Source organism: Drosophila sechellia, chromosome 3L, assembly GCF_004382195.2.
Source record: "Drosophila sechellia strain sech25 chromosome 3L, ASM438219v1, whole genome shotgun sequence".
In the NCBI taxonomy this organism is placed as follows: domain Eukaryota; kingdom Metazoa; phylum Arthropoda; class Insecta; order Diptera; family Drosophilidae; genus Drosophila; species Drosophila sechellia.
The window spans coordinates 20,656,625-20,684,268 of NC_045951.1; the positions used below are offsets into that span (position 1 = coordinate 20,656,625).

At 45.1% G+C, this 27,644-nt stretch overlaps 6 protein-coding genes across 11 annotated transcripts; 2 read left to right on the top strand and 4 right to left on the bottom strand.

Annotated features, from left to right (window-relative positions):
• Positions 1 to 312: 312 nt before the first annotated feature.
• On the top strand, positions 313 to 8,634 carry LOC6616402 (CLIP-associating protein). Of its 2 annotated transcripts, none has more exons than XM_002040726.2 (2): positions 313 to 1,056; positions 2,646 to 8,634. In XM_002040726.2, the coding sequence occupies exon 2, from the start codon at positions 2,682 to 2,684 to the stop codon at positions 7,149 to 7,151; it is 4,470 nt and encodes a 1,489-aa protein (XP_002040762.2). In that variant the 5' UTR covers positions 313 to 1,056; positions 2,646 to 2,681; the 3' UTR covers positions 7,152 to 8,634. The 2 variants fall into 2 exon arrangements, with proteins under 2 accessions (XP_002040762.2, XP_032574977.1); XM_032719086.1 differs by lacking the exon at positions 313 to 1,056 and adding an exon at positions 2,401 to 2,489.
• LOC6616403 (trithorax group protein osa) lies at positions 7,850 to 18,156 on the bottom strand. Of its 3 annotated transcripts, XM_032719089.1 has the most exons (6): positions 17,483 to 18,156; positions 13,443 to 14,622; positions 10,799 to 10,992; positions 9,763 to 10,125; positions 9,182 to 9,579; positions 7,850 to 8,229 (listed from the first exon to the last, which is right to left on the bottom strand). In XM_032719089.1, exons 2-5 carry the CDS (start codon positions 14,353 to 14,355, stop codon positions 9,223 to 9,225), a joined length of 1,827 nt encoding a protein of 608 aa, XP_032574980.1. In that variant the 5' UTR covers positions 14,356 to 14,622; positions 17,483 to 18,156; the 3' UTR covers positions 7,850 to 8,229; positions 9,182 to 9,222. The 3 variants fall into 3 exon arrangements, with proteins under 3 accessions (XP_032574980.1, XP_032574979.1, XP_032574978.1); XM_032719088.1 differs by having other exon boundaries at positions 7,850 to 9,579; positions 17,564 to 18,156; XM_032719087.1 differs by having other exon boundaries at positions 7,850 to 9,579.
• A 701-nt stretch (positions 18,157 to 18,857) lies between these two features.
• Positions 18,858 to 21,727, bottom strand: LOC6616405 (E3 ubiquitin-protein ligase parkin). Of its 2 annotated transcripts, XM_002040729.2 has the most exons (8): positions 21,639 to 21,727; positions 21,171 to 21,518; positions 20,919 to 21,111; positions 20,508 to 20,853; positions 19,905 to 20,349; positions 19,749 to 19,845; positions 19,547 to 19,671; positions 18,858 to 19,487 (listed from the first exon to the last, which is right to left on the bottom strand). In XM_002040729.2, exons 2-7 carry the CDS (start codon positions 21,426 to 21,428, stop codon positions 19,562 to 19,564), a joined length of 1,449 nt encoding a protein of 482 aa, XP_002040765.2. In that variant the 5' UTR covers positions 21,429 to 21,518; positions 21,639 to 21,727; the 3' UTR covers positions 18,858 to 19,487; positions 19,547 to 19,561. The 2 variants fall into 2 exon arrangements, with proteins under 2 accessions (XP_002040765.2, XP_032574981.1); XM_032719090.1 differs by having other exon boundaries at positions 18,858 to 19,671.
• On the top strand, positions 21,518 to 22,480 carry LOC6616406 (ADP-ribose glycohydrolase OARD1). The gene is made up of 3 exons (XM_002040730.2): positions 21,518 to 21,742; positions 21,796 to 21,970; positions 22,044 to 22,480. Exons 1-3 carry the CDS (start codon positions 21,621 to 21,623, stop codon positions 22,191 to 22,193), a joined length of 447 nt encoding a protein of 148 aa, XP_002040766.2. The 5' UTR covers positions 21,518 to 21,620; the 3' UTR covers positions 22,194 to 22,480.
• Positions 22,151 to 27,567, bottom strand: LOC6616407 (ADP-ribose glycohydrolase OARD1). Of its 2 annotated transcripts, XM_032719092.1 has the most exons (3): positions 27,478 to 27,567; positions 22,503 to 22,846; positions 22,151 to 22,376 (listed from the first exon to the last, which is right to left on the bottom strand). In XM_032719092.1, the coding sequence occupies exons 2-3, from the start codon at positions 22,806 to 22,808 to the stop codon at positions 22,221 to 22,223; spliced, it is 462 nt and encodes a 153-aa protein (XP_032574983.1). In that variant the 5' UTR covers positions 22,809 to 22,846; positions 27,478 to 27,567; the 3' UTR covers positions 22,151 to 22,220. The 2 variants fall into 2 exon arrangements, with proteins under 2 accessions (XP_032574983.1, XP_032574982.1); XM_032719091.1 differs by lacking the exon at positions 27,478 to 27,567 and having other exon boundaries at positions 22,503 to 22,883.
• On the bottom strand, positions 22,994 to 27,565 carry LOC6616408. The gene is made up of 6 exons (XM_002040732.2): positions 27,478 to 27,565; positions 25,143 to 25,247; positions 24,730 to 25,065; positions 23,989 to 24,147; positions 23,624 to 23,926; positions 22,994 to 23,477 (listed from the first exon to the last, which is right to left on the bottom strand). The coding sequence occupies exons 3-6, from the start codon at positions 25,027 to 25,029 to the stop codon at positions 23,208 to 23,210; spliced, it is 1,032 nt and encodes a 343-aa protein (XP_002040768.1). The 5' UTR covers positions 25,030 to 25,065; positions 25,143 to 25,247; positions 27,478 to 27,565; the 3' UTR covers positions 22,994 to 23,207.
• Positions 27,568 to 27,644: the final 77 nt, after the last annotated feature.

The following is a 27,644-nucleotide window of genomic DNA, read 5'->3' on the forward strand; positions in this document are numbered from 1 at the left end:
CGACTTATATTATTTTAGTTGCAATGCGAAGAATTTAAAATAACGGCAGTTATTTTTTACATTTAGTTGGCAACGCGGTATGGCAGTGTGACAGTCATGTTACGACGTAGTTGGCAATACGCCTTGGTATATTTTGAAAGAGCAATATATATGAACACCTTGTTCCGACTATGCGTATGAAGTATTCTCACATATAAATTCTTAATTAATAACATTAAATGAAAATATAGCCAATATAAAAAAGCAACATTAATCGATAAGTCCCAGTGAGCCGCACAGTGGCATATGCGCACCGCCCGCGTGCGGTCACACTGTTTGTAAATTTTTTTTTGCAACGCAACGGGCTGGCGAAACGCTGCTGAAATTAAGCTAAAAACCGTGTATTAAACCGCAAGCCGTGGCAAAAACAGCTCACCGATGCCGAGACGCAGCAAAATGTGATGTTTGCCGGGTGCTGCAAACGCTCGGCGACCGCAAACGAAGTGCACGACCTAAAACCTCTGACCCCAAGCGCGTCACCCAGCAGAAGGATAGAGCGAGACGGACAGATAGGAGTGACTGAGGCAGGAAGAAAAGACTAGCGCTGGTCCCAAGACGTTGGAATTTTGTGAATTGTTGTTGCTGCAGCCCAGCAATAACGGTACATAGGACAACAGTAGCAGTAACAAATACAACAAATAGGAATGACAAAGTGAAACTGACTGCGCTGCCCCACAAACTACGACAACAATAATAACAATAATAACAAAACAAAACGAACTAGGAAGAGCAAAACTGTGATCTCTGCTTAACTTTTTTTATTTTTGGGGGCAATTGTTCAATTTGGCTGTGCTCAAAAGTAAATTAAGTCAACTCGTTACGCGTATTTGCGGTGTTTGGCAACGCTTTTTCCAACCGACGACTGGAAAATCAATTCTTCGGATTGCCAAAGGGGAACAACAACTAGCAGTTGTTGAAGTTTTCCTTTCTTATATTTTTTGAGGCCCAGCCCAAAACAAAAAGCAAAGTAAAAGAAGAAGAGAGAAGAAGCAGCAGCGCAGCCGGATTTGCAAATAGGTATGTGTGTGCGTGCGTGTGTGAGTGCGTATCTTGAAGATACAGAAACAAAATTGTGTTAAATTAAGACAGTTTTCCGCTCGTTCTCCTCTCTTGTACTCTCTTTTCGTGACATTTAGCAGATGAATGACGTCGTCGCCGGCAATTTTTCAACAATTAAACAAAAACAACAAATTTATCAGACGACCACAGCTACAGCTGCTGGCAAACATTTGGTTAGGTTAATTTTAACCTCGAAACCCAGCACTTTGATTAACAAGTTCATATCTTATCGCCGCGAAAAACCCTGAAAAATAGTTACGAAAGCAAGTTTTGTTGATGTTTTATTATAAATAGAAAATTGCGTATGCAAATGCTAATTTTTTTTAGTGGAATGAGAACCGATTCTCGCTCTTCGTCGCTCTCTTAACAATTCGCTGTTGTTGCTTAGTAATTTGGATATATTATCTCATTCTGTCCATTCCATTTTTGCACCGAGAGAAAAGATCATACGATATCGTGGGTTTATTCTTATATATTTCTGGATTGAATAATTATTAATAATTATTGTCCGTTTTTCCAAACAATATTTTGATTTAGCTGAATATTATAAAAAATATGCAGCCAATTAGACAAAATCAAATTCATTTTGCAGTGCACAAACATAAATAATATTACTCTCCGAACGCAAATTGTTGATTTGTGACGGCATCGCACAATGCCAAAAATGTTGCCACTCAAATCCGAATTCGATTCCGAATCCCCATATATAAATCCATAGACAGAGCGCATTGCTTCCTGTCGGCCTTCCCCCTCCTCCCATGGCTTCGTCACGCTCTCAGCTCCCTGAGATGATTCACGTTTCGTGCACGTAACAACGCCCCACCATCTGGGTGTCCGTAGCGCCCGAAAGCCACCTCTTCCACTTCCTCCTCCTGCAACTCTGCCAGTAACGTATCCAAGTATCCATGCAGCCGCATATCATATAGCCATGTATCCATCCACCCGCATAGCCGTTCACCTACATTTTCAGCTCTCTTTAGGCCTCGGCCCACTCCCCAACTCTCTCATTTAATCGCCATTCTGGCTCTGACTTCACCTCACACGCAAATTGTTCGCCAACTAACTGCGGCTGTTGCCGCTTTTCGGAGCTCTACTGCGCACGAGCAGACCACAATTAAAAGGCGATTAATAAGCATGTATAGGAATTGGCGGGAACTTTTCCTTAGGAAAGATGGAGCATTCAATTCGTCATTGCTTTGCAGTTCCTTGCCTTGCTATGGAATTTATAGTAAAAACATTGAATCAGAGTAAACTCTTTCTAAAAACGTTTTAACATGCCATGGCTTTTCAAATTTCAACAATCAATTTCTAAAATTAAATTAGTTTTATTTCTACCTTACACTTGTAAACACTGAGTCGAAAACATATAACATACGCCGCTCCGAAATTTGGTTAGTTGCAGTCATCAATTTCACATTTAATAGCCCTTCAGTTTTACGTTGCCTGCATCCTTGCGCCAAAATTTGAGCCTCAGACTCATACAATTTTAATTTAATTTGGCAAAGATTGCACCTGCATACACTAACACCAATCCTGGTTTATTACAGTTGCCGCAAAACGAGGGACGAATAGACATTGGAACGATGGCCTATCGCAAGCCCAGCGATCTGGATGGCTTCATCCAGCAAATGCCCAAGGCGGACATGCGTGTGAAGGTACAGCTCGCCGAGGATTTGGTGACATTCCTTAGCGACGACACAAACTCAATTGTCTGCACGGACATGGGCTTCCTAATTGACGGTTTGATGCCATGGCTGACGGGCAGCCACTTTAAGATTGCGCAAAAGTCCCTGGAGGCGTTCTCGGAGCTAATAAAGCGACTGGGCAGCGATTTCAATGCATACACGGCTACCGTTCTGCCACATGTGATCGATCGGCTGGGAGACAGCAGGGACACAGTCCGCGAGAAGGCGCAACTTCTGCTGCGCGACCTCATGGAGCACAGAGTGCTTCCGCCCCAGGCGCTGATCGACAAGCTGGCCACAAGCTGCTTCAAGCACAAGAACGCCAAGGTGCGCGAGGAGTTCCTTCAGACGATTGTGAATGCTCTTCACGAGTACGGGACCCAGCAGCTTAGTGTACGTGTCTATATACCACCAGTTTGCGCACTTCTGGGAGATCCCACAGTTAATGTGAGGGAGGCGGCCATCCAAACGCTAGTGGAAATCTATAAGCATGTCGGGGATCGATTGCGCCCAGACCTCCGTCGCATGGATGATGTTCCTGCCTCGAAACTGGCTATGTTGGAGACAAAGTTCGACCAGGTCAAACAGGAGGGTCTACTGCTACCTTCAGCCCTTAAAAACACGAATGGCAATGGAGTGGGCATGGACGAAGCCGACAATATTGGGTTGAGGGAGCGGCCCACCAGGATGATTAAGCGACCACTACACTCGTCCGTTTCGTCATCACTGCGCCCAAAGCCCAATGTGAACGATGTGACCGGCGATGCCGGCGCCGTAACCATGGAATCTTTCGAATCTAGCTTTGAGGTGGTCCCTCAATTGAACATCTTCCACGCTAAAGACATGGACGATATCTACAAGCAAGTACTAGTGATCATCAGTGATAAAAACGCAGACTGGGAGAAACGTGTGGATGCTCTTAAGAAGATCAGGGCATTGCTCATTCTCAGCTATCACACTCAGCCGCAGTTTGTCGCTGTCCAGCTAAAGGAATTGTCGTTGAGCTTCGTGGACATCCTCAAGGAGGAACTACGATCACAGGTGATCCGCGAGGCGTGCATCACCATCGCCTACATGTCTAAGACGCTGAGGAATAAGCTAGATGCCTTCTGCTGGAGCATTTTGGAGCACCTGATTAATTTAATACAGAACAGCGCGAAGGTCATTGCATCCGCTTCCACAATAGCTCTGAAGTATATCATTAAGTATACACATGCACCAAAGCTGCTCAAGATCTACACAGACACTCTGAATCAATCAAAGTCGAAGGACATAAGGTCCACACTGTGTGAGCTTATGGTGCTGCTCTTTGAGGAGTGGCAGACGAAGGCGCTGGAAAGGAATGCCACCGTACTAAGGGACACTTTAAAAAAATCTATTGGCGATGCAGACTGCGATGCACGCCGCCATTCCAGATACGCCTATTGGGCTTTTAGGCGTCACTTTCCAGAGCTGGCGGATCAGATATATGGAACCTTGGACATAGCTGCCCAGCGCGCATTAGAAAGGGAACGAGAGGGCGGCGGAGGAGGAGGAACTGGGACTGGGACTGCACCTGAAACGAGACGCACTGTATCCCGCATTGGCCGAACCCCTGGGACCCTGCAAAAGCCCACGCCTAGTATGAGATCCATTTCAGCGGTGGATACTGCGGCTGCTCAACGAGCCAAAGTAAGGGCGCAATATACACTATATTCCAGGCAAAGGAAACCATTAGGACCTAATAATTCCAACCAGGCATCGATGACAGGAGCAGCAGCCAGTGGATCACTGCCCAGACCTCGCCTAAATTCCAATAGCGGTGGTACACCAGCTACAACGCCGGGATCGGTTACACCACGACCCCGGGGACGGGCAGGAGTATCTCAGTCACAGCCAGGATCACGATCCACCTCGCCAAGCACAAAACTGAGGGATCAGTACGGTGGTATTGGTAATTACTATCGTGGGGCCACTGGCGCCATACCCAAAAAGGCCTCCGGCATACCCCGAAGCACAGCCAGCTCTAGGGAAACGAGTCCAACTAGGTCAGGTGGTGGCTTGATGAAACGCAGTATGTACTCTACAGGTGCGGGTTCTCGACGTACGCCCGAAAGGAACAACCCAGTAAGACCATCGGCGGCGGCACGACTGCTAGCGCAATCCCGTGAAGCAGAACATACATTAGGCGTCGGAGATGATGGACAGCCAGACTATGTTTCAGGGGATTACATGCGCAGCGGCGGAATGCGGATGGGCAGGAAGCTCATGGGACGCGATGAGTCTGATGACATCGACTCCGAGGCCAGTTCTGTGTGTTCAGAACGATCTTTCGACTCCAGCTACACTAGAGGTAATAAATCGAACTACTCACTTAGTGGGAGCCACACCCGCTTGGACTGGAGCACGCAAAGGGCGCCATTTGACGACATCGATACGATTATTCAGTTCTGCGCATCGACGCATTGGTCTGAAAGGAAGGATGGCCTGATCAGCCTCACACAGTATCTGGCCGATGGAAAGGAGCTCACTCAGCAGCAACTTAAATGCGTTCTGGACATGTTCCGCAAGATGTTCATGGATACACACACCAAGGTGTACTCCCTGTTTTTGGACACGGTCACCGAACTAATTCTGGTTCATGCGAACGAACTTCACGAATGGCTATTCATCTTGTTGACGCGGTTGTTCAACAAACTGGGCACCGATCTACTCAATTCGATGCACAGCAAGATTTGGAAGACGCTACAGGTGGTCCACGAATATTTCCCCACGCAGTTGCAGCTTAAAGAGCTATTTAGAATCATATCGGATTCTACTCAAACACCAACTACCAAGACGCGCATCGCCATTCTGCGCTTCCTAACGGATCTGGCCAATACATACTGCAAAAGCAGTGACTTTCCCAGCGACCAGAGCCAGGCCTGCGAGCGGACGGTCCTAAAGCTGGCCCAGCTGGCAGCGGACCAGAAGTCGATGGAGCTGCGCTCCCAGGCCAGGAGCTGCCTAGTGGCCCTGTATAATCTGAATACCCCGCAAATGACGCTTCTACTGGCCGACCTGCCAAAGGTATACCAGGATTCTGCCCGATCCTGTATCCATTCGCACATGAGGCGGCAAAGCCAAAGTGGCAATTCGGGTGCCAATTCGCCTAGTAGCTCTCCATTGAGCAGTAGCAGTCCCAAGCCTTTGCAAAGTCCCTCTGTGGGTCCATTTGCCTCACTACAGAGCCACCACCACCAACTTAGCATCAGCTCTACTAGTCCACGCTCCCGGCAGTCTTCCGTGGAGCAGGAGCTGCTCTTTTCCTCGGAGCTGGACATTCAGCACAACATTCAAAAGACGTCGGAGGAGATCCGGCACTGCTTCGGCGGTCAGTACCAGACGGCGCTGGCGCCCAATGGCTTCAATGGACATCTGCAATATCACGATCAGGGCCAACAGGATTCGTGTGCCTCCCTGTCTTCCAACTCCAAGACGCAATCGTCGGCCAACACTACCCAGTCGAATACACCTGAGTCAGCAACGATGAGGTTGGATAATCTGGAGCGGGAAAGGACCACTCAGAATGCCAAGTCACCAACTGGCGATGCCAAGGTGATCACGGTCTCGATAAATATGGCCGAGAATGGAGAGCTGATACTGGCCAACAACCTGATGGAGAGCGAAGTGGTGCGTGTGGCCTTGACGCTAACAAAGGATCAGCCCGTGGAGTTGCTCCAGACGTCACTTACTAACCTGGGGATTTGCATCAAGGGCGGAAACTGTGAGCTGCCCAATAAGAACTTTAGATCGATCATGCGAATGCTCCTTAACATTCTGGAGGCGGAGCACACGGACGTGGTCATCGCTGGTCTGCATGTGCTCAGTAAGATTATGAGGAGCAACAAAATGCGTCACAACTGGATGCACTTCCTGGAGCTGATTTTGCTGAAGATCATCCAGTGCTATCAACACAGCAAGGAGGCTTTGCGGGATATTGACTCGATGATACCAAGGATAGCACCATCTTTGCCGCTGGACCTGTCCATCAACATTGTCAATCCAGTGATTGCGACTGGTGAGTTTCCCACAAATTTGTGCGCCATCAAGATCCTGCTGGAGGTGACCGAACACCATGGCTCGGAGATCACAGACGCCCACTTGGACATTGTGTTCCCCAATCTGGCGCGTTCGGCGGACGACACGCAATCGATGGTTCGCAAAGCGGCGGTCTTCTGCATCGTCAAGCTGTACTTTGTTCTGGGCGAGGAGAAGGTCAAGCCGAAGCTGTCAGTGCTGAATCCCAGCAAGGTTAGGCTGCTCAACGTGTACATCGAGAAGCAGCGGAACTGCATCAGTGGGGGAGGAAGCTCTACCAAGAACTCCTCCGCGGCATCGTCGTCATGATTGCGGGAGCCCTTAATAGGATTCCTGCATCAGCACCACCACAAACAAGACACATACGCAGTTGCTTCCCTCGGCCTGAGAAGAAAGTGAGGAGCGGCGGACATTAAATAATATATTATTACATTAACTAATTATTTATAACTAATTATTACCGATGATCCGTTAGTTGTGTAACTGCTCGATGCATATATTCAGCATATGCAAATGCGGCCGAAAGAAAGTCAAGGGCCATTGCCCATCTAATGTGAGCAGAAAAACTATTTATACATAAACGGGAACTAAAGCGAGTAAATCAGCAAATTGTACTAAAATTGTAGCCAACTCCGCACTCCTCACTCTTTACCTCAGTTGTACGTCTTTTTACCAGCTCCTAACTATTAACGCTGATTCTGTTTAATTTGTAAGCCTATATACCGCTCTATGGAAACTCAGACGTGTGCTTTTCTACCTTTGTTTCAGGCGACTTTGTATCCTTATTTCGTTTCCGCTCAACTAAATTCTAATTACTATTATTAATACGATTCTGCTCTTACAACTGAACTATTTTTGTAATTAATTTAAACACACAAACCCACACAAAAGAATTAAAATCATTAAAAAACACTTATAGGTTATGTAATAATATTTATAAATTAATTAAACGAATAAAAAAGTTAAACAAAAGTCCCAAAATACATAGTGTAAACAACATGTCAGCCTTTTGTTTGCCATCAGTTTAGCGTGATTTATTTCATAAAATTCAAACTTTCAAATAATTATTTACACACGTACTTAACTATACTAAATACTTGGTTTATTCCGTTTTCTCCTCGGTTCATGTGTTGAAGACATCCAAATAGTTGGCCTAAAATGTCAACGCTACAAGTATTCTTTGTTTTTCGTTTTTTCTTTTTGTTGGTGAGTAGTTTCATTACACATTAACTAGTTTCTTATATAACTATTAAACATTTTTGAATGTCGCTCGATGTGCTTTTTGGTTTCCGTTTTGGTAGTTCGGTTGTTTTTCTCTTCATTGATTTGTTCGATTTGCATTTGAAATTTTGTTGGGCCCCTTTGAAACCTGAACTTGGTTGTTTCTCTACAAGTAAATCATACAAATTCGTTACGTTTATTTGGTTACGCCAGATATTGGAAATCAATTCAAGTAAATTAAGGCACTTAATACAACAATGAAATCGATAAGAAAATTAATTAGTTGTTAGTAAATCGGTAAAAAACAAAAACAATTTTGCCAAGTACAAATTAGTGCGGTGGTTCGAGTGTGTCTCTGTATGGGTGTATCTGTAGCCGTGTGTCTGTGTGTTTGTGTATGTGTGCGTCAGTGCCCTAGACTAAAATGAACTGCATTGCTTTAACATTAACTATCTGGCTTTAGAATACCGTAGCTAATCTTTAATTTGTATTTGTATTGTACATAAATTCCTAAATTATGGTGTTTTCAATTAAATATATTTTTCAATGGCACATCTATTTGCTATATGTACGATTTTTCGCTCTGTTTAACTTTACTTATTTTTGGGGTGATATCGGAATTTTGAACCCCAAAAACAATGGCTTCCGATTGGAAACGGTGCTGTAAGCAATTTTCGAGTGTTAATTACTTTCACGTAGAAGTTGAGTAAAATATCCCCGAACTCCTGGAGGCCTTGAAAACATTTAGATCCCAATACCATCTGCCCAAGTAGCTTGACTAAACCTAGAGTTACACATACAAATGCATTCTTATGTACAGTGGGACAAGATTTCGACTTACATGCTGGATCGATTTAAAAACGCCTTCGATTTAAAATACATTGAACTACTTAATTAAATATTCATGTACATGTATATAGTATTGCTAACAATATTTTGGCTTCTTGTTTCCTTTGGTTTTTCTATGTTTTCTATCTTTCTTGTGGTAAATTTTGACCGCACTCATTGCTAACAATGCCCCCGTCAACAACAACTCTTCGGGGGATACATTTTCTAATTTTGACCGAAAAAGGCACACACAGAGAATATCGAATGACAACGACTACAACAACACTAACCCTAATCTATATATGATCCGCTCGATATCGGTGGACCGTATCTAGTAGCCGTTGCAGCGGATTTCCCCGAAGCGAGCTCTTGGTCTTCCAGCTCCATAGGCCGTGTATCGCTCATACGCCATGTAGTCCGGAATCTCGTAGCCGTAGTCTCGCATTCGATTCCTTGGATAGCCGCCTTGGTTCTGCTCCTCATAAGGATAGTAGTTGTGTGTGCCCATGGCCGGGGACTCGATGTAGCCTCCAGCTGGATGAGATGGACAGTGGTTGGGTGCACTGCCTGCATATTCCTCGGCTAATCGCTCCACTAGGGATTCCGGCGTTTGCAGGAATCGCTCGGAGAAGCGACCTATTTCGGTGGAACCAAAGGCCTGCAGGAATCCCGGTAAAGGTTTGATGTCCTGTCGGGATGTTTAAATTTTCTATTAGTACCTCTCCTTTATTTATTACTATACACAATGAAAAGGGTGTAGCTACGACCAAATATTAAACATTAAAAAAAAATATATTTTAAATATAAAAACTAAATTTTCGAACTAACAATCAAGATCAGAAAGTTCTGTAACAAGTAAATGTTAGCTCACCCTAATCTGTTCTCTAACAATCGGCTCCACAGCCTCCATATTTTCACTCTCTCCGGCTTGCTTTTTGGTCGACTTCCGTTTTGATTTCTTGCTCGGAATGAGATCGCACTCGATGATGCGGTTGTTGCTGCTGCGATTCTTTCCAGATGTTGCACACCGCTTGAGATTGCCAACTTGCTGATGTTGTTGCTGCTGCTGCAACTGCAATTGCTGCTGTTGCTGCTGCTGCAGCAGGTGAGCCAAGGCGGGTGGCACACTCGCATTTTGGCCGAAACCAATGGGCGAGTTCTGTGGTGCCGGCGGTGTGCGCGGGCGCCGCGGCGTTGGACTCCAGTTGTTCGTCACAGGATGTTGCTGTTGTCGCTGTTGCAAGTGGAGAGCACAAAAATCGATTTAGTTTTTTTCCAAGTCGTTTTGCAGCGGCAAAGTTGTTACGCTCAAGTAGCGAGTACTTGAACAACTTTGCTGCCAGTCTCCCCTCGGACTCTCTGCACCCCACTATCATCCCCATTCTCCGCTAGCTGGCAGCTCGTGTTACCAGGCAACCCCCAAAAGAGCCACCTCATCCTCTTTCGAACCAGCTCCAATCCAACCAGCCAGCTAGCTAGCCAGCCATCCAGACAGCCGGGTGAAGTTCAACGTAGCGCCCCAAAAATCAATAGGCGCCCCATTTTGTGTACGGCTGGAGCACCCTGTAAAAAGGCTTCCGGCCGTGGTTCTCTCCATTCGAGAGCTTTTCCCGTGCTTTCTCTCAATTTTTACGGACTTTTTTTATGAGTAAAGCCGGTCGATGGAGCTAAACGCATTTCGCCTTTGGCCTTCTCTTTTTTGGCCAGGACTGGCGATGAGTGTGGGCTGCTGTCATTATCAGGCTCTGGTTGCTCGCCTGCTTTGGCCTAATTTATCCCGTCAGTATCGCAGGATACCCGCCCCCTGATTGCCTCTTAATTATACCCCTTATATATCCGCGCTGCACCTGCAGCTTTAATTTGCAATTTTTCCCGCCCGCGCTAATTCGATTTCATCCACCACTTACCGCATGTCCTGGCCTCTCGTCGGCCGCCTCTATTATTGGATCACCACTAGTATCGTGCGGCGTCGTCGGCGCATCCGAGGATGCTGCTGAGTCCGGCTGCAAATTGGTTTCCGCACGCTTGGCAACTTCTGATGGAGTGGGCGCTGTGGGCTTCACCTTATCAGCGGCTACTGGCGACGTGGCGCTTATGTCATCTGAGAAATAAGTTAAGACCTAAGTTGGAGGAGGCTTTGACAAAAAAAATCAATAGTTGCGAAATGATGGGTTTCCCTTTTCGTTGCTTATCTTTGCGCAATTTTGGAGCTTTAATTATTTTGTCATGCGTGCAGGCGGCCATCAAGGGTTAAAAACCGGGCCCCGAATATTGACCATCCAACGAGAAATCGGGGGGCTTTTTCGCACACGCTTATCAAATCATATTTCCCGAGGCCAGCAAGAGAGAGAGCGATAGTACGTCCGGAGAGCGACATGCACTTGTTGAACGTGGCTAACGCACACATACACACGGTCTCATGCACCCACACAAGCAAGAGAGCGGAGAGTGAGCGCGGAGGGACATCAACAAAAAGTGTAGCGCACTTCTCGGCGCATGCGACTCTGCCTGCAATGTTTACGTATTTCCATCTAAAGTTTTGGACTTGTTGTTCTCATTCTGGCAGTAACTGCAAGGCAATTAAAGTAATATTGTTCCCTGAATGTCACGAAATTATTTCCGCCATTGCTTGCCCTTAATTTTCACTTTGAATCTATTGTCCTAACTTATGATTTTAAAAAGTTCAATTCTGAATGGATGAAATTTACTTGGGCTTCCTAAGCCACTAAAATGGTCTCATTTGTATTCTGATTTTTACTGCACTTTTTTCACATAACGGACATTGATTTTCGCCTCCATATGGTGGCTAAAATCGGAGGTTGGGGTTGAAGTCGAATTTGAACCCTGGCTATTGCACCAGGGAGCTGTTCCTATTCCAGTTCCTCGTCTTGTTTGAGGGTGTCGCTGGTTCCTCCCTTGATTAGTGCACAGAAAAAAAATACGGCTTACAAATTTTAACAATGCTATTCGAAGATAGGTTTAAAGAGAATTTGGAAACCCTTAAAGAGCTTCTATGATTTAAAAGCTGAGCGTTCATCTTATAATATAAACTTGAAAATGATCTTCCCTTTTTCTTCTGTGCATATGTTTGCGGGTGTTTGCCTGGCATTCCTGTCTGTGTGGGCGGCTTGGCTAACGGTAGTAAAGCGGCAAAAGCAGCGGCAACCACCGCATTACGCTGAAAAGTTCATTTACATGCTGGCTGTGATGACATTTCACGCACACACAGATGCCAGAAAGACACCCCTAGATATTGCTGTGTGGGTCTGCTTGTGTGCGAAAGTCAAACGCCCATTGATAACGATGTAGCTCTACTCAAAAAACACTAGACTTTCAAAAATATTACCTAAGCTTTGGAAAAACAGACAAAAATAACATTGTTAGGTAAATTCACACATAATAATTAATGACAATTTTTTACATATTTTGCGAAATATATAACTTTAAAATTTTAATGATTTGATTAACAAATTATTGCACCACAACTGAAATAATAATATATTTGCATTCAAGTGATGAGAGATATGATTTTGTGCAGTGCAAGAAGTTCGTTTGCACTGGAAATATTTAGAGACAAGCTGTGGGTTCACTTCGCACCTGGTGGGTCATCCGCATACGCAGTTGACTTATTGATTTGCACACACGACAAAAAATTCAAAAGCCACACATCACAGAGCAAACTCTCGGCGACTCTCGGTTGCTGCTATTCGCGTGCCTAAATAGACAGCTAATTTGAAGTTCTCCGAAGCGCCATGACGTAGGCGCCCTCCAAAAGGCCACCCGCTCCTCGTATAGCCACCCTTTCTGCTGGAAAACGGAAGTATTTCAGAAGTTAACCAACGCTGATTGGTTGAGTGTTTGCAAAACGTCGGCTTGTCAGGCTTGTGAAATATGTGGGTGATTGGAGGGGGCTGGTGTCGCAGGAGCCGGTGGAAAAACGTGACGGAAAGCGCTTCTGATGAGGAGCTTTACGGACGACACTCTGGACACGCTGACAACGATGACGGCAACACGAACGGACAGTTCTTGCATTAATTTGCATGCGGAATCAAGCATAAGTCTATGTACGCACAGTGGGACTGGTTGGAATATAATAACTTGAAAATATATAATAATAATATAATAAATATATTTATTTTTGTGGAATAAAATATTATTGTATGTAACTATTATGTTACTATGTAAACTAACTATTTCTTTTTTGTTCACCATAAAGTGTTTTGACCTTAAATATCTTTAGAAAAATTGCTCTCGTGGTTTGAATTATTTGTCTTCTCCCTCGTCAGACTCCCACCCGAATGGCCCCCAAATTGCCGATCGATTTCGAGCCACCACCCACAGTTGCTAAAATCGTTGATTTGAGCTGAAGTAACTGGCCGATGGCTGTCGCCCGTTGCCGACTTGAATACTTGTTACATAATCTTGCCTGACATATGTTGGCATAAATTTTCGAATTCTCCCCCGCGGTGGTGCATAATTGCAAATTAAATAGAGTGTAATGAAGGAACGACAGGTGATGCGACGCGATTCGAAAAAAAGCTGACAACTTACCGGTAATATCGAGCGGAGTGTCCGCCCTCCTGACTTCCGCCGTCACCGGTGGCTGGTGCTCCTCCTCTTCGTACTCCCGCGCATCCGCCGGGCAGTGATAGGGCACACAGGAGGCGGACTCCACGGACATGTTAACCGGATATTCTCCACTGTAAACGGGCGTGCTCTGACTGCTGTCGCTCCTCGCCCGCGTGCTGCAATTGCTGATGCCGCTGTCCGTTCCGGTGGCACTGATCATGGGCGGCGAAGTGGTCAATCGCTGAGCGGGAGACTCGGCCACCGCCTCCACCTCGACATCCGGATCCTCGAGCTTTGGGGTTCCAGGCAGCGGGTGATGTTGCAGCTGCTGTTGGTTCAGATGCTGCTGTTGACTCAAGTGTTGCTGCTCGGCGCTGTAGCTGCGCAGCGGTTCCAGATAGCTGGGTGGCAACACGGTGCGATTTGGCGCTGGCGTCGAGGATCTGCCAGGTGGCGCATAGTGCGGCGTTGGGCCCGCAAAGCCACCGAAGCCACGAGATTGGTAAGAAGCGGAAGAACTGTACGGCAAGGGTGGTGGTGGCTCGTAGCCAGGCTGAGATTGCTGCGGATGTGGCTGCTGCTGCTGCGGTATCTGCTGGTAGGGATGCGGTCTGGGCGGATAGTGGAGCACGCTGGAGGGGATTATCTGCTGGCCAGCCGGCGTGAACATCCCCTGGTGGTGCTGGCTATAGTGCGGCGAGGCGTACGGAGCATAGCGATAGTAGTTAGGCATGTAAGAAGCACTAGAAGAAGACCCATAGCCGTAGCCATAGGGATGGTAACCGGTGTAACCCGATCTGTAGGGTTGCGGCGGATAGTGCGACATTGTCGGCGCAAGATGATGCGGATGGTGATGATGCTGATCGTAGAAGCTGGCTGGATATCGATCCGACATGTTACTCCCTGGGACTACTCGTTACTTATTCCACCGCAGCAACTGGAGGCTAGGAGTCGTGAGCCCCATGCCCTGCCGATTGGCCACCATGTCGCTTGTGCCCGGTGTCCTCTTACATGTGGCGCTTTTATTGATTTTTGCCTTTTCGGCCAATCACAAATCCTTCGGCTTCCCTTGCTTTTGTTGTCCTTGTCTGGCCACGCTTGGCTGCCCTTTATTTATGTTCGAATCAATTTTCGCCACACTTGCAGTTTTCTTATTGTCCTCCTGTGAATGGAGCGAAAGAAAAGAAGAAGTGAGCAAGGGAGGTGGCTTTATTATCAGTTGGAAATAGTATGTCCCGTGTGAGTGTTAATGCCACGACGTTTGACGGCCCAAAGGAAATGGTAATGCCAATGGCGAGATCGTTAAACAGCAGCCCATGGCTGGGAATAATGAGACAATTGCGCTCGGGGCCGCAGACAATTCAATTAACATCGGGCCAATAACGTTTTATGTGCTATGTGAGCTACATGGTCCTGGGTTTTGCTTGGCCGAGTTACGAGGGAAATTATGTGGTTTCAAGACTACTTAGCTGACCAGGACTGAGAGCGAAGTAGGGGCATTATGGAAATATTTATCGTCTGCTCGGGACATGTGTGCTCTTCTTTACTTGCCGTGTTTAAAAATAAGAAAGAAATACTATGTTTTTAGGTAAGTCTCATTGATAAATTAAAAGATCATGCTGAATGCATGAAGGCAATCTAGTTAGGCAAAAGAACGACAAGCCAACAAATGCCTCCATTGTGGATCCTTGAGTTTAACTGAGTGCAATCCAGACATTCCATACATGCTAATGAGAGCCAGCAACTCGCCGAATAATTGCCAGCGATGTTATGGTGCACGAAATGCGGTTGCCGACTGAAGATGGCTGGGAAATGGGAAATGGATGGTGGTGGCATGGGATGATGGGTCTGGCAATTGGGAAGCTGGAACGGGGGAAAGTGTGTGTGAGTGGTGGAAGGTCCCCGGCCTGGCGGGTGGGTGCATCTCTTGATGGGCCATGCGCAAAATTCCGTTTGTTTTGCACTCACGCACAGGCAGCTGTGGCACCACAACAACGAAACAAACAGCCACTCAACTTATCGAGCGCATCTCCAGCAAACACACACACGCGCATACACATTCTTGCACACACCACTCACACACTCGCACACTCTCGCGCTCGCATTCAATGAATAACCGCATGCATTTTGGCCGCATGCAAACCGTTAATGAGCCACAAAAGTGCACACATCTGGAGTGGGATTGATAAGGACCTGTGGGTGGGTATGTGTTTTGATGCAAAGTCGTCACCAGGCAACCCCGAAACGTCTTCCAGCAGCTTCTATTGGCCACAGAACCACACGTCACCCGCACAGGACATTACGTATCAGCACACACAAATTAGTTACACGCAGGAGAAAATATAGTTCTTTAATTCATTAATTAACACAGAAGTGTTTAGAGCCGTATTTAGATGCAATTATTTTAATTTTAAATGCTACATTTGGAACCTTTTACCTTGGTTGTCAGTTAATAAAGTGAAAAATATGTTAATTTTCTATTATTCATATGTTTTATGAGTTTTAACAAATTTTCAAACAAATTATTAAATTTACTGATAATGTATTACATTACATTTTTGCGGTAAATTAAACTGAATAATAAATACTTATTATATTATATTCACCATGCAGTTGTAATTTTAAGGGTCATATTCAGCATTAGGCGTCATGAATATGTAGTCATATTAGTCATATTTTATTTTAACATTATTTTGACTTAGATGTCCAAATAGAAATACGAGTATTTTCCTGGGTGTTTCTCCTTCACTTGTGTAAGCGTGAGCTTGACGTGTGCGTTTATTGATTAATAAACTTTTTGTGCAAAAACACCAGAAAAGGCGAAAAATAATAATTGAAGGCAATCGCTGGTGGGTGGTACGTGGGGCCAGCGAAGGGGCAACCTTTATTGATTGGAGGGCCCGAGCGAGTGACGTTTCAGATGAGGTTGCTGATGATGGTGATGATGATGATGGTGATGTCCTGGCAGCAAATTAGCAAGTCAGGGGTGGGTGGGCGAGGTGGCAGGACAACTCTATTAGCAAAGTCAAACACGGCTGGCGGAGTGGATAACATAATCAATGTAAACACAACTTGGTGAGAGAAAGCGAGCCATTAGCCGGCGAAGAGTGAGCACGAGAGAGCTGCAGAGAGATATATGGAGAGAGAGCTTTCGAGTCCGAGTCCAAAGGTTTAGGCGAATCGAAAACTGGCTTGCTGACGAAATGAGCCTCGAAATAACTGCAATCGTTGGGTCGTTGGGTCCCCAAAAAGGAAGGCAAGTCTGGCCTTTTGCTCTCTCTCTCTTTCTCTACCTCTCTCTGTCGCCACTTCGCTCTTTGGATCCTGCGACAGGAAACGGAAGTTGAGCACGACGGCAGCCGTGTAAATGGATGGATGGATGCTGTGCATGTGTGTGTATTGGTGGTGCCTCTTTTTGGGACAGTGCGACACAACAGCAGCAGCAGCAGTAGCAGCAGCAACAGCAGCAACTGAACAGCCTCCCACTCGCCGCCATCGTGTATATATAAATCAATAAAAACAGCAGCCCGAGACGGGGTTTCGCCTCAGCTCTTGCACTGTTTCTGTACTTTTTTGTTTTCCTCCTCTGCGGCCAGCAGCAGCAGCAGTAACCGAAGAAGGAGCAGGCCGAGGAGCTGCTGGTGTACACAATCATTACACGGACCCGCGCGCGTCACACGGTGCGTATGTGCAATGTGTCCCGAGCGAAGCGCCCGAATGTATGCAGCGGAATATATAGCGATTTTAATTGAGTATCTGCTCGAAGGAGCACTACCAATAAATAAACGCAAAAATGGGGCAGGACTTCAAGTGCGCGGGTGTTCTTGCAAAATATGCTAGGGTGTAACAATAGATACTTTTTTAAAAGTAAGCAAAACAAAAGTAATGAAAATTATAAGTAAGTACAGATGAGTTGCAAGTGCACATAATTTTATTTTTAAACAAGTAAAGGAGTAAGAAAGATGACATCGTTGCAACAATACATTTTATTTTAAATCTTAATTTATTTGTATGGTACTTACCGCTATTTGATATAATAGAAAACTAGTAGCATAAGTGATGTTTTTTGAAATATATTTTAATATATAATAATATATTAATACCTTATTAACGAGGCAATCCTGATAGTATTATTAGTTTTTTTTTTAAAATTTTTCACTTTATTAATACGTTTTTTGCACGTCTAAATATTTTCACTGTGCTTAATATGTTTCTCCTAAAATTTCCGTAATTTCAACCGTCGAAATTATTTAATGTAATTATAAGCCTCGCCTTCGATTTTGAAAATTCCCCAATGATTTTTTCACCACGAAAAGCCGTTAAATTTGAAATTCTATTGCCCACACAAAGCAGTTCACAACGGTTCCCGAGAGGAAGGCACTTTTCCGCCGACTTTTCTCTTCGAGGCTCGAGCGGAAAAATCGAAGAGCGACCGGCCCAGAACGCCAAGTGATCGGAGCACGGCGGCGTCACTCGGACGGAGGCCTCAGTTCGGTGCGGAGTCCGCCGTTACGTATACGCAGTGTGTGTGCGACGCGCGCTAAAGTCCAACGTAGACTGAAACGCGATACGTGGGCGCGCTGTCATTTATACACCGAAGGCCCCCAAGTTGAAGAATAAAAGCTGGCAAAAGACACAAGTACCACAGCAAGGAGCAGACGGAAAACGGCAAAAAAAAAATAGCTAGGAAAAAACAACACACAGAAGCTGCTGCACTGGGAACTTTGTGACCCGATTCGATGGGCAACCTGCCCACATGCGCGAGCGAGCTTTTCCTTTTCGCCATTTTCGAGGGCGGAAAATGCGCTGCACTTTGCTCTCCCCCTCTCAATCTCTCTTCGCGACTCTCTGCCAAATGGCAGAGTGAAAACTATTGGCTTTGCTTACGAATTAGAGCACAAAACAGAAAGCCAACCAAAACAGAGCGGCAAGCCGAAAGGAATCTAGAACGTGGCATTACTTCTAAATGAGCGAGAGATTGACAATACCCAGAAAGACAGGGAGCCAAAGAGAGAAAGAGAGAGGTGCGGAACAAATTTTCCGACAGAGTCCCGCTTGGGGGTTTCCCACGTTCGCTGTGTGAATGAGGTATGTGTTGTGTATAGGCTCGATTTATCGATGTCCGGGCCACGAATTTCCACCAGCGTGCGAAAAGCCTTAGCACACTTTTTGGCACACTCGTGGTGCACTCCGCCAAGGGATGTTTCCGGTTAAGAGCCTCCTGCGAACCTGTGGCATTCGGCCAGCCCAACTTTAGATGACCGATAAGCTGCACGGCAGACTGATAACCAGGCAGGTAACTTTTCGCAGCTCAGGTGCACTTCAGGAGTCTCGAGTTCCCAAGACTAAGCGGACTAATTACAATTCTTCCAGAAGTTTATAAATTTAAAGTAGTTATTCAAGGGGGATGCAGGTGTCTTATTTATGATTGTTTAAAATCTATTGACTTACAGATGTGTCCTAGGGCGGTGGCACATACCAATTAATATTTAATATTTAATTTAACGTATTCATGGCCAAAATTTATGTTTCAGTTTCTTAGAAATTTTCTTATATATATATTACATTTAAAATTAAAAATGAAAGACACATTGGAAGGGGTCAGTTTGACTGGTACATTCTTGAAATAAGAGGGTTTTCTCTTTTTCGCAAGAAATAGTAGTTAGTAGTTTTGAAAATCCTGGAACATTTTTGAAATGCCTTCACCATCCCCTAATCAATTATTAGTCCCCTTGCGGCTACGCGTCTGTGTTGAAATCACATGAGCCTTGTGCCGCTGGCCACCCACTGCGCATCCGCGCCACTCGCTCTCTGGCTCTTTGGCCAAGTGCACGTGTTTGTTGCGGTTTTCGCATGCCTGGCCAAAATATTTGTGGGCGAGCTTGGAAAAAACGTAAACAAAGTTTTTGTGCGCACGCAACGAAGGAACAGAGTGGGGTAGGATGTGCTTCGCGTTGGTCCTTGTCAGGGGTGTTTCTGCTATTGATTGCGTAGACGGCAAACAGGGTGTTGCTCGAGAAGTCTTTACTATGGTATACAATTTAAAAGTAGTCAACAAACAAAAAGGACCCGTCGGGCCGACGTACAAGAATGACGAAGGACTAGCCGAACCAGTGGGCTCCCATGCAGTCACGTGTCCACTCAGTCTGGCAGACCCAGCACCACTCGAATCCGCAGCCAGCGCGTGTGCAGACCATGTGCATGCAGCCGCCTGGTAGGAAGAGAAGAAGAGGGTATGGATGTGTTACAAACTGCGTCTTGGGTGTCTTCGATGCTCGCCCAACTCACCATCTCGCTCCGTGGGGGTTCTGCATTTTGGACAGGGCTTGGTGCTGACTTTGATGGTGACATTGCTGGCCTCATCCCATCGCGCCTCGGCAGCTCGCTAAAAAAGCACATGATTACACAAGCGGGAATGACTGGGCCGCATAAGAGCCAACTCACATTGGGGTCCACGGTGTACTCGCAGGAGTTTGTGGCACTGGCGCCCGTTCCCTCGGGCAGACACTCCCCGATATGGTAGCCCTGCAAACAATTGCGGCAGAACACGTAGCCACAGCCGTTCTGACAGGTCACCTTGCGACAATCGGGCTCCACCAAAAGGCCCATGCCGCAGCCTGGCTGGGGGCAGAGTACTCCACCTGCCTGAAGGACATATTCCTCGGTGGCGAATCTCTGGTACCGATCGTACTCGTCGCGTGTCAGCAGCTTGAAGTGATGAATCTCCTCGATGAACGAGTGCTCGCAGCCTGCGGGACAGGGCAAGGTGTAGCCAAAGTCCGGATGCGGCATAAACTGACGCTCGCCCAAACGGGAACGGCAATAATGGCGGAAGCAGTCGATGCAGGTGACGTGCTGCGATGCGCAGGGGAAAACCAAAACGGTATCACTGCGAACATAAAATGCGGATTATAGTAAAATAAAATTAAATGACAATTAATTACTTTAGAGATTTTAAAAGATATTTCTATGCTATTTTCGATGATAAGAAATTGGAGATGTGGATTTTTAAATATCAAATATCAATATGCCTTATTGTATAATCACCTCACATCCGTGCAGGCCAGGCAAGGCACATTCTTGATGTTATTCTTGATTAGGTTCAAGGGAGCTGCAAAATCTTTCTCCCCGCCGGAGACATGCTCAGCACACTTGAAGAAGAATTCAGCGAAGGGCGGATCGCCAGCAGCGTTGTCCACGCAGGCCACCTCCAGACTTTCGCAATGACCGGGAATTCTACGCGACTTCAAGACATCATCCCAACACTCCGGATCACGATGGACAGTAAAGGCGCCGCCCTTGCATAGAGTGCAGCGCACCCGAAGTTTGCCATTACACAGCTTTTCGCATTGGCTGCAATGCACAAAGAAATGCGCTTTGGCACGGACTCTTTCTGGAGAGGATACGCGGGGATTACAAAGGGGTTTCGTTTCGAAAAAAAAGCAACTTGTTGCTTACCTTCATCGGTTATATTCAGACGCTCCTCGCTTTCCAGCTGCAAGTCCAACAGAGTTTCATTTAGAGGCTTGGAGGCTTCTTCACTCAGCGAAGGTTCCTCCTCCTCCAAAGTGGCCGACTGGATTTTCTGGCGCTGCACGGGCGGTCGCAAACGAATGGCATGCAAAACGCTTTGCTGTCCCAAGTCACATTGCTACTAGAAGACAGAAAAAGTTAACTTCATGTAGGGGATACATAAAAGAAACTTCTTACCTCTATAGTCGTGGCATCGCTTAGTTCCTTACCGGCAAATATGATCTTTAGATCATCCGGCTGAAGTCCCAGTTGTGGGGCCACCAGTTCCTTTACGTTCTTAATATCCCACTGGGGCTCCAGATTAACGGTCAGCGTTTTGCCTGTGTTCGTTTTTACATAAATACTCAGCGTGTGCGTAAGGGTTTTCCCTCCAAATTGCAACAGCTCCAGCATTTTGCGTACAAAAGTGGCAATAAATTTAAAAATAAAACTCATTTGTTATCAGCTGATCGGATTTAATTTTAGTGCAGTGTATATGGTTCAGCGTTGCCAATCGTTGTTTACTTACGCGTTGCCAAACACCAGCTGGCAGCCATTCGCAGGGAAACAGGGACACGCAGAAAGCGCACAATTGAAAAAAGTTTTGTGAAAAAGTCGGAGAAATATAAATGCAAAAGTTTTAAGGAAATGTCAGGATTAACTTACAGAGAAATCAATGGCGACCTTTTCAAATGCCAAAGTGATTATTCCATGTGCCACTGCGTGGCTGCCGATTTGCGAATGGGCAGAGGCATAGCTGTAAATTTTCGGTAGGTAATGGCTTGGTGTTTTTAATAAAATGGTACATTAGTCTATTTTCCAGCAACAAATTTGGACAGTTGTTGAATTTGCAGAGACAAAATGTTCAGCCAGGCGGCGTGGCTGTCCTTCAGGAACAGCAGCGATTTATTTACTATCTGATCACCAAGAAATCCAGCTGGGGAAAGCCCACCTACGAACTTCTCCAGAGTTCCTTGATCGCCATGCGAAAACACATGGTATGTATGGGTCTACCAATTTATGTATCTTCTATAACAAGTCACGATATACGAATCCTTCTACGATTTCCAGATATCCCACCAAGTATCCAAGCTAGCCATGCCCCGCATTGGATGCGGTTTGGATGGCCTAAACTGGCCCAAAGTTAAGGAAATAATTTGCCAGGTTTTTCAAGCAGATTCTGTTGAGCTGGTCGTTTATAATTATGTTGCTAAGAAGTAAAGGGCACATATTAAAATGAACAATCCATTATTTTCCCTGCGGCGGCACAAAATTGTAGACCACAATCTCCAGAGGCTCTTGGCCAAAAACGTACTCTAGGACTCCGTTGACTTTTTCCCATTCCAAGCCATCGATTCCGCAGCCAATTTTCGGGATGGCCAGCTTATCCACGTTGTTTTTGCGCTAATGTACGAATGATAAAATGTAGCTCTTATAAATATAACTTGCCTGAGCTTTATATACATATATAATAAATAAAAGCAGGGATACATCCCATTCATAAAAGATATGTATCAGGAATGTATTTACCATATGCTCGCGCATCTGCTCCAAAGATGCTTGTAAAGATTCGTAGGTGGGCTTTCCCCAACTCTGAGGCTTGGTTACCAGGTAGTAAATGTACCGCTGGTCATCCTTCAGCACCGCAATATCTCCACTGCCCGCCTTTTGGGCTTGCAGCTCGTCCAACCTTCCGAATACCTTCTTAAACTGCACGGCAATTCCAGCACCCATCGCAAGATCGGCGCCCACACAGTGCGCCAAGGAATAGGTATTGGGGGCGGAGAACAGATCCCCATCCACTACGCTTAGGGTGTACTGAGGTTTGGAAGACATTCCGACCACAAAAGCTCGCCGAAATGCGCTACGTAGTTCTAGAAGTTTGGGAGAATACATTTAGTTTAAACAAGGTTTTTAGATTCGTCTGATATTGTGTAACAGGCAGCTACTAGATTAATTTTTGATCACATGATATCTCTAGATAATGGTTCGTAAATGTATAATTTATGAAAACTCCAATCTTTGGTTAATCTCCTCTCGAGGACGTGTTTTATTTATTAATACATTAAATACAGTATAAATACCCAAATATGGAAACTTTGTGTGCCATAAAAAGCTCTTAGGTGTAAGGTTCTTATCAACTATATAAGTATTTGGTGCATTCGGTGCCACAAGTCCCAAGCAAAACCATTTCGAGTGTCAAACAAAGATGGCTATATACAGTTTTCCATTTCACTAAAAGGGAGTCTTTTCGCGATGTAGCGAATTCCTTGATCCGCTGACGGACCTCGATGGCAAATGGATCGTCTTCATGTGCCGGCAGGTGGGACAAACCACGTTCAACGTGTCCTTAACCATTTGTGGCGGAGTGTAGAAGAAGGCAATGATGTCCACGCTGTCCTCGGCGAAAACCAGATCCAGCAGACTCCGCACGCGCAACCAATCCAAACGGTCGATGCCGCATCCAAGTCTGGGAATGGCCAACTTGGTCACTCCGTGCTCCCTCTGAAAATGAGAATTTAGCAAGCATAATTAATATCCGGTATATAGCTCTAATACAGTTTGATGATCTTGATAATGATGTTTCACCTTTCTCTTTATTTTAGTAATGCAGTTTTGGTCTGTTAGCCCTTAAAGGTACAATTCCTCACCATATGTTCCCGCATGGCCAGCAATGCGTAGTAGAGAGCTGTGTAAGTGCACTTTTCGTGACTGCGCTCCTTGGTCACCAGATTGTAGATATATCGACCATCCTGCTCCAGGACTGCCACATTTCCAGTGTGCTTGTGTTGGCGCTTCAGCTCATCCACTTGGCCGAATTTGCAGCGGAACTGCAGATTTATGCCTGCACACATCGCGAAGTCCGCACTGACGGAGTGCACCAAGGCGTAGTTCTTCGGGGCGCTGAACAGGTTCCCCCTGGCCTCCGTAATCTGACACTTGGGAGCAGCCAGCTGTGGATAATCTGAGTATTAACCCATTGTTCTTTGCTTATAAGCCATGTTGGATGGCTCACCTCCTTGGACATGTCTTCGTGCTCACAGATGAGTATCTCGATGGGATACTCGCTCTGGGAGAAGGTCTGCTGCACCAGACGCTTCACTTGCTTCCATTCGAGGCCATCGTTGCCGCAGCAAATTCGGGGCATGGCCACTTTGGTGATCTCGTGGTTGCGCTGCAGAGACAGTACAGTGAGAAGTGCCCAATACACGATTTTCAAGATCTTGGACTTGATGACAATTCGGTTCTAAGGGCTTTACATAATTTGACGGACAGGCGGACGAGGCCAGATTGACTCGGCTAATGATTCTGTTTAAGAATATATATATTTTATAGAGTCGGAAACATAACATTGATTATAAAAAGAAGCTGACTTTACTTTCTCTTCGCTCAATTATCATTCAACCCATTGTTCTTTGCTTATAAAGAAAAATCGCCGTTAAGATGGGAAGATCATTTGTCCGATTGCTACTGTGTCCCAAAGTCCACATAAATTAACTACATGCATATTTCTTGAAATCGTTTTTTGACTAAACATGAGACACAAGCGAAACGCTTTTGGATGACAAAAGGGGCGAACTGTTTTGAGATACTCACTGTATCTCAATGTACAAATGAATTAACTGTAAATTGACGAGGGCAGCGCCAAAGAAACCAGTTTCCCGAGCGTCGAATTGTGTTTGCTCTTTGGGGAAATGTCACTTGTTTGCCGGGAAACCCCACTCCACCACCAAGACGGCGGATCAAAAGCACTCACCATATGCTCCCGCATGCAGATCAAAGCTGCCTGGACATCGTCGTAAGTGCTGGCCTCGTAGAGACTCGACTTGGTCACCAGATAGTATATAAATCGGGCATTGTGCTCCAGAACGGCACAGTTGCCTCTGGATACCCTTCTCTGCCGTAGTTCATCCACATCCCCGTAGATCAGGGCAAACTGCCAGGCGAGAGTTCCCCGTTCCGCCGTAAAGGATGACTCGACGGCATGGGCCAAGGAATGTGTCTGCGGTGCGTGGAATATGTCCAGCTTGGACTCCACTATCTTCACGTTCGCCATGGCGCACTAGCTCTATACAGAGTATTTTATATCCAACTGCAATTAGGCGGAAATTATTCTGATTACCAGCCGAAACAGAAGCTCTCAATGTCAAAAATGATTTTCGTACTTACGTGCACGCAGCGCTGGAAACTTTCACGTCGAGGTCGAAACTCGCGATAAAAACTTTTTCGGCTTAGGAATAGTTTTGACTGTGTTTTTGGGTTCTGCACAGAAACCTGCACAAAACCAGAATGAAAACAAAGCTATTAACGAATGCTGAACGGCAAGCGGCTAGTTGGTAGCTTGTTTATTTTGGCGATTCGCAGATTTCCCACTCCCAATTTACAATGCCGTTGGAGGTTACTGATTAATCGACTGCCTCGGCCGGCGGTCTGCAACGGAATGCGCCATCGGAGCTCGATGTGGATGTGGGCATGGGTATGGTGGTATGGTTATGGGTGAAGCGACGTGCCGGGCGAAAGCCCAGCGAGAATCTTCGAGCCTTGGTGACAACATTTCGCCCAGAGGCGTCGCCGCGGGGGCTCAAAAAATTAATGATTGCACAGTAAAAAACACATCGTTTTCCACTTAATACTAAATGACTTGGGTTATTCTTTTATTTTATATATGATTATTAATCTATTGTGTTTATCGTGGTGTTAGAAAATTAATTTTGTCATGTGTTTGCGGAGTAAATTGCCAAGCTTAGATCGATTGAAGTTTTCAAAAGTGATCTTGTTTTCAGACCTAGAAATTTACATATATAGAAGAAACTTACTGAACTCATTATATCTGTTTTTAAATTTTATTTTTAAATCAGAAGTATGCTGTTTTTAAGCTAAATTTCAAAAAATAATGCACTAATCGGTTATAACTTTATAACACAAAACCATTTTGAAAACTAGTTTTTTGAAAGATGTACTTCCTAATTTTTATAAGTTGCTGTTCAAGTATCGAGAATACAGACAATTCACTGAAATTTTAGATTCATTTCATTTGTTTTTTAATTTAACTGAACTTTTTGGGAGAAAAATTCACCAGCAGGCATGACAATCCACTGAAACTCATAACGACGATAGTGATGATGATTGGTGGCGATGATGATGACATACATGTGCCAACAAGTGTGAGTTGATACCGCGTAGTTTGTTTGTTTGTTTGTTTTCAGCGACAAGTTGACTTGGCATCGCCCAAAATCGTCAAAGCCGCTGTAACAGCCAATTAAGAACTTGTGCAGGCTTTTGATAGCGTTTTATAGATTAATGACGACGGATCGTTCCGATCGAAGCACCTGTGTGTGAATGTGTACCTGTGCGTAGGCCGCTGTCAAAGGTAATCGGCGCCCAAGCGCTAAATAGGTATTGTATACCGACTACATTGCATGTATAAATATAAATATGACTTAAATTATTCGTTAATTAAATGGCAGGTGAAATAAAATATACCAACACAAACACCGAACAAATAACCATATTAAGTGACAAGTTGTATTCTAAAACAAACAAAACAGGCAGCAGAGCGGCAGCAGCTTTTCGATTTAGTATGAGGTAAAAACTTTACATTTTGGTCGATTGTTGACTCGGACAGAGAAATAATATTTGCTTTACTAGTTAATAAAGAAAAAACTTAGTAACAAATAGTGATATTTATTTCTATCATTTGATCATGTATTATAAATAAAACGAGAATGTTGCTTTACATTTGCAAAACAGACGTGGATGAAAAGGCATAACTTGCAACTCATTTAATAAGTTTTAATAAAAACTTTTGTAATTGTTTGCAATATAAATATTGTTGTTTCGCAAAATCTCACAAATTTATGATTTATATTGCTATATTACTATATCATAGAGTATATCCTTTTTATGCTCTACAAACGGATATTCCAATTGGAATGACTAGACGCCACATTGCGTGGGTGGTTGTCTCGGCTAATGTCTTCTACGTCATCCTAGAACGCCACCAACTATTTTCAGCTTTTCGCAAAAAAAAAGCATCAAAAACAAACCAATTGCTTATGCTTTAACTTAAATATCCTAACAATCGCACTGATTTTTTAAGTAGTTTAATTAATACTCTAGTTAATCACTTTTCCTCCTTATAGCTTCACATATTTACGCATGTCCCGCGGCAGCTTTGAACGAATTGTTGCATTGAAATTTAGACTTCGCTTTTCCTCCCGATGGGGGGGCACCTTGTGAGGAAAAGCGATAGCTGCGAACAATGCCGCCAGTTCACGGCAGTTCAGCTTGTCGCCTCGAACAATAAAGACGACCGATCCGGGAGCTATAACATATATATATAATATAATATAGCTTTATAGCACGGCACTGTTTGGATTTTGGCGTGCCAATTGGCGCTAGTTGCTGCCGTTGCTGTTGTTGTTGTTGTTGTTGTTGTTGCTTTGTTTGTTGTGCTAATTACGTAAATTTGGTGTTTGTTTGTTTGTTGACTTAAATACTTTACGTAGTAGTGAATTTGTTAGTTGACGGCCCGCCAGGTTCGTTTTTCTTCTGGGCAATTAATCTGCGCGCGAGTAAATCTCCCCGAGAAAACAAGAGAATCGTTGTGAGTCACTTGAGAATTAGAGAATAACTAAAAAGTGCAAGCGAAAAAAGCAAAGCTCACACTCG